The sequence below is a fragment of the Orycteropus afer genome, unplaced genomic scaffold, assembly GCF_000298275.1.
Source record: "Orycteropus afer afer isolate SDZICR_OR568_19922 unplaced genomic scaffold, OryAfe1.0 scaffold00142, whole genome shotgun sequence".
NCBI lineage: Eukaryota > Metazoa > Chordata > Mammalia > Tubulidentata > Orycteropodidae > Orycteropus > Orycteropus afer.
Window position 1 is genome coordinate 4,700,798 of NW_006921729.1, and position 4,438 is coordinate 4,705,235.

A 4,438-nucleotide genomic window follows, 5' to 3' on the forward strand; every position below is an offset into this window, starting at 1 on the left:
CAAGTATGATTTGCAAATAATTCTGAATGGTGGAACTACAGGTATTTAAGTTTTCTTTCTACTTTTTAAGGTGCTCTGATGGCACAGTGCCTAAGGCATGTGACTGTTAACCAGAATGTTGGCAGTTAGAAAAATGGGGCAATCTACTTCCTCAAAGATTTACCACCTTGGAAACCCAATGTGGGTTGCTATGAGTTGAGTTGAAATTGACTCTATGATGGTGGGGATTGTTTGTGGGTTTTTTTTTTTTTTTCAGTTTTTGTAGTTTTGTAGTTTTCTCATCCTCCCACCCCCCAACTTTGTGTAATAAAAATATTTTTAAGGAATGAGTCTCTCATATATGCCTCTGTAACCAGGTCCTCCTGCCTTAATGAATTATACACTTGAGCCTGATGTGACAGCAATAACTGACTACTATCCTGATGTCTTCGCAAGCCCCTGTGATGGGGAACTTATCCAGAGAGGTAGCAAATTTCTTCTTGCCATCTTTTACTGCCTCTTGTTTGTATTCAGTCTTCTGGGAAACAGTCTGGTTATCCTGGTCCTTATCACCTTCAAGAAGCTGAGGAGCATCACAGACGTATACCTCTTGAACCTGGCCCTGTCTGACTTGCTTTTTGTCTTCTCCTTCCCCTTCCTGACCCATTATCACCTGGACCAGTGGGTGTTTGGGACTGTAATGTGCAAGGTGGTCTCTGGACTTTATTACATTGGCTTTTTCAGCAGCATGTTCTTCATCACTCTCATGAGTGTGGACAGATACCTGGCCATTGTTCATGCCGTGTATGCCATGAACGTGAGGACAGCCAGTATGGGCACACTCCTGAGCTTGGTAGTATGGCTGACTGCCATCATAGCCACCAGCCCATTGCTCGTGTTTTACCAAGTGGCCTCTGAAGATGGCATTCTGCAGTGCTATTCGTCTTACAATCAGCAGACATTAAAATGGAAGATCTTCACCTACTTTGAAATTAATATCTTAGGTCTGTTGATCCCATTCACTATCCTTATTTTCTGCTACAGCAGCATCCTACACCAACTGAAGAGATGCCAAAACCATAACAAGACCAAAGCCATCAGGTTGGTACTCATTGTGGTCATTGCATCTTTACTCTTCTGGGTGCCATTCAATGTGGTCATCTTCCTCACTTCCCTGCACAACATGCATATCTTGGATGGATGTGTTGTGAGCCAGCAGCTGATTTATGCCACCCATGTCACAGAAACCATTTCCTTTACTCACTGCTGTGTGAACCCTATCATCTATGCTTTTATGGGTGAGAAGTTTAAGAAACACCTCTCAGAAATATTTCAGAAAAGCTGTAGCCGCATCTTCCTCTGCATAGGGAAACAAGCCTCCAAAGAGGGCTGGGAAAGGTCATCATCCTTGTATCAGCAGCCCTCCCATTCCTCCAGCATGAACTACATTTTGTGAGGCGGATGCCTTAAAGCAAGCTCCTGACTTTATTACCACTCTTCTTTCAACAGACAAATGTGACTTATGTTGGATGCTGAAGGAAAACTCTCATAACTTTGGTTAAAGACAAAAGACATTTCATGGAAATCATGTGATATTTAATGAATTCTACTATTGCAAATTAATGTTCTCAATGTTCCAAGACTTACCTATTTTCTGGAAATATTGTGTTTTAGATATTTTTTGTGGTGGGGGTTAGGGAGAGGGTACTGGTGGTAGGAGGCATAGTAAACTAAACAAAATCAGACAATATTATCAAAAAGGGAATAACAACAACAAAAATGGTAGGATTGCCTACCTTAGATTCCTAGCGTTGCTGTAACAAAAATACTACAAAAAGGTAGCTTTACGGAACACGAATTTATTGTCTCACAGTTCTAGGGGCTAGGAGTCTGGATTGAGAGTGTCTGCAGGGCTCTAGGGAGCTCTGGTGGTGCTGTGGTTAAGGCATTGGGCTGCTACCTGAAACATTGGCAATTCAAACCTATCAGCCACCCCGAGAGCAAGAGGAGGCAGTCTGCTTCTATACTTACAGTCTTGGAAGCCCTATGGGAGTTGCTGTGAATTGGAATCAACTCAATAGCAGTGGGTTTGGTTTTTGAGGTTTAAAGCAGGGGTCTGGTTGCACAGTGGTTAAAGCATACTAACCAAAAGATAGTGGATTGAACCTACCAGCCTCTCTATAGGAGAAAGATGACAGTTTGCTTTATAAAGATTTATATATCCTTGGAAACCCTATGGTGGAAGTTCTACTGTGCCCTATTGGATTCTATGAGTTGGCATTGACTCAATGGCAGTGGATTTGGGGTTTTGGTTTCTGCAGGGCTATGCTCTGTCTGCTCTAGGAGAAGATCATTCCTTGTCTCTCAGCCTCTGGCAGCCTCAAATATTTATTGGCATTCCTTGTCTTGTAGACAGATCCTCACATGGTCTCTTCTCCCTGCGTGTGTGTCTGTGTTTACTGTGCTTTTCTTATGATGCTATGAAGAAAGGATTAGGTTTAGGGCCCACTCTCTTCCAGTGTGACCTTATTAACATAAAAAATTAAAAAAAAAAAAAAAAAACACATTTCCAGACAGGGTCACAACATCAACATATCTTTTGGGGGAACATAATTCAATCCATAATACTTCTTAATAGTAATAGCAAACAGATATTGAGAGCTTACTATGTACCGGGCATAGTTCTAAGGGCTTTGCATGTATTAATTCACTTAATATTTATAACAACCCTACGAGTTAGATACTACTACAGTTGAAGAGACTGGGGTACAGAATGGTTAAATTCCTTGCCCAAGGTTATATTGTAAGCAGAACTGCGAGGTGAACCCAGTTTGGTTCTAGAGCCCAGTGCACCTAACCACCATGCTGGGCTACATCTTTGTTGAGAGCAAGTTGGGAAATCTCTGAGCCTAGGCTTACTTCATTTTTTTTTAAAGTTTCTTAAAACACTGCTAAAGGAAATTTAAGGGAAAGAATACTCATACTCCTACTGCCCTAATACAGTACTGGTTTCCTTTTATTTCTGAGCTAATTTCATGTAGCAACAGGTATGGTGATTTAAAAGCACCCTCTACTGAAGACAACATGACTAGGTATTTTCTGTCCCAAGGAGGGATCGCTATGAGTTGGAATCGACTTGACGGCAGTGACTTTGTTTTTTGGTTTGTCATAAAAATTATATTTGAGGCCTAAATTCCATGATTCTATAAATATTATAGCATTTGTTGTGGTGGTGGTGGTGTGCTGTCAAGTCGTCTCTGACCAATAGCGACCCCTCCGAGGCAGTATCACTATGGAAGTAGATTGCCCAATCTTCCTTCTGAGGAGTGGCTGGTGGGTTTGAACCACCAGCTTTCTGGTTAGCAGTCAAGTGCCTTGGGCACTACACCACCAGAACTCCCATTATAGCATTTAGATATAACTAATCCAAAGGCACATGAAGTACTATAGTCTCAAACCCTAATCCAACCAACTCAGAAAATTTTAACAGGTTCTGAGGGAACAGCCCAAGGAAAGAAATTGACACTTATACACTGCTCCATCTGAGAAATCTCAAAAGGTCTGCACTATGAACATCCCCATTCTACAAATTTTTCCTACACTAGACACATATATTTGATTGCAAGTAAGCACTTGACCAAAATCAGCCAATCTTTTGGCCTATGAAGTAGCCTGACATGAAATTCAGTTCAGAGGGTTCAGCCTACTTTTAGGTGGGCACTGATCAAACCAGGTGGTCTCTCTTGGGGAGGCTAAGCTTGAATTAGGGTCTAAAGGTAGTGGTAGAAGCATATAGCAGATGTCTTTATCCCTCCAGAAGGCTTCCTCATGCCCCAGTCCCAGTCAACACCCCACTAAGAAGTAACGACCTTAGTTTTCCAGTGCTGTTGTAACAGAAATACCCTAAGTGGGTGGCTTTAATGAACAGAAGTTTATTTTCTCATAGTTTAGGAGGCTAGAAGACTTAATTCAGGGTGCTGGCTTTAGGGGAAGGCTTTTTCTCTCTGTCTGCTCTGGTGGAGAGACTTTGTTTCTTTGAGCTGCTGCTCCTGGGTGATCTTCATACGGCTTGGCCTCCCTCTTCCTCCACCAGTGGTGTCATTAGGGGGATGCAGGGATGCCAACTGTAGTGGGTGACAATATCAGATGGGGTGACACCAAAATGACTGACTATAACATTTTGGGCAGTGTTTCAGCATAAATTTATTATTTTCTATAAAATATCTCTGTAGTAACAATGAAAACATTTTCCATAAGCCCAGCTTACATGTATAAATATACCTACAAGGCTCAAACTCCATGTTACTTCACTTCTTAAACCTAATGTACTCCAGTTAGAGCTGTGTTTATTACCCAATTACAGTGATGCTTCCAGTCATGTGGTTTTGTCTGCATGGACTACAAGCATGTGCTGTTGTTTTGTTGATATTAGTGTCTTCATAGTCACTGATTTTGTCAA

General features: G+C 41.6%; 1 protein-coding gene across 1 annotated transcript; it reads left to right on the forward strand.

Annotated features, from left to right (window-relative positions):
• The first annotated feature begins 340 nt into the window (after window positions 1-340).
• On the forward strand, window positions 341-1,435 carry CCR8 (C-C motif chemokine receptor 8). Its single transcript, XM_007945730.2, is given in 1 exon segment — window positions 341-1,435. A coding segment is annotated over 1 exon segment (1,095 nt).
• The last annotated feature ends 3,003 nt before the right edge of the window (window positions 1,436-4,438 follow it).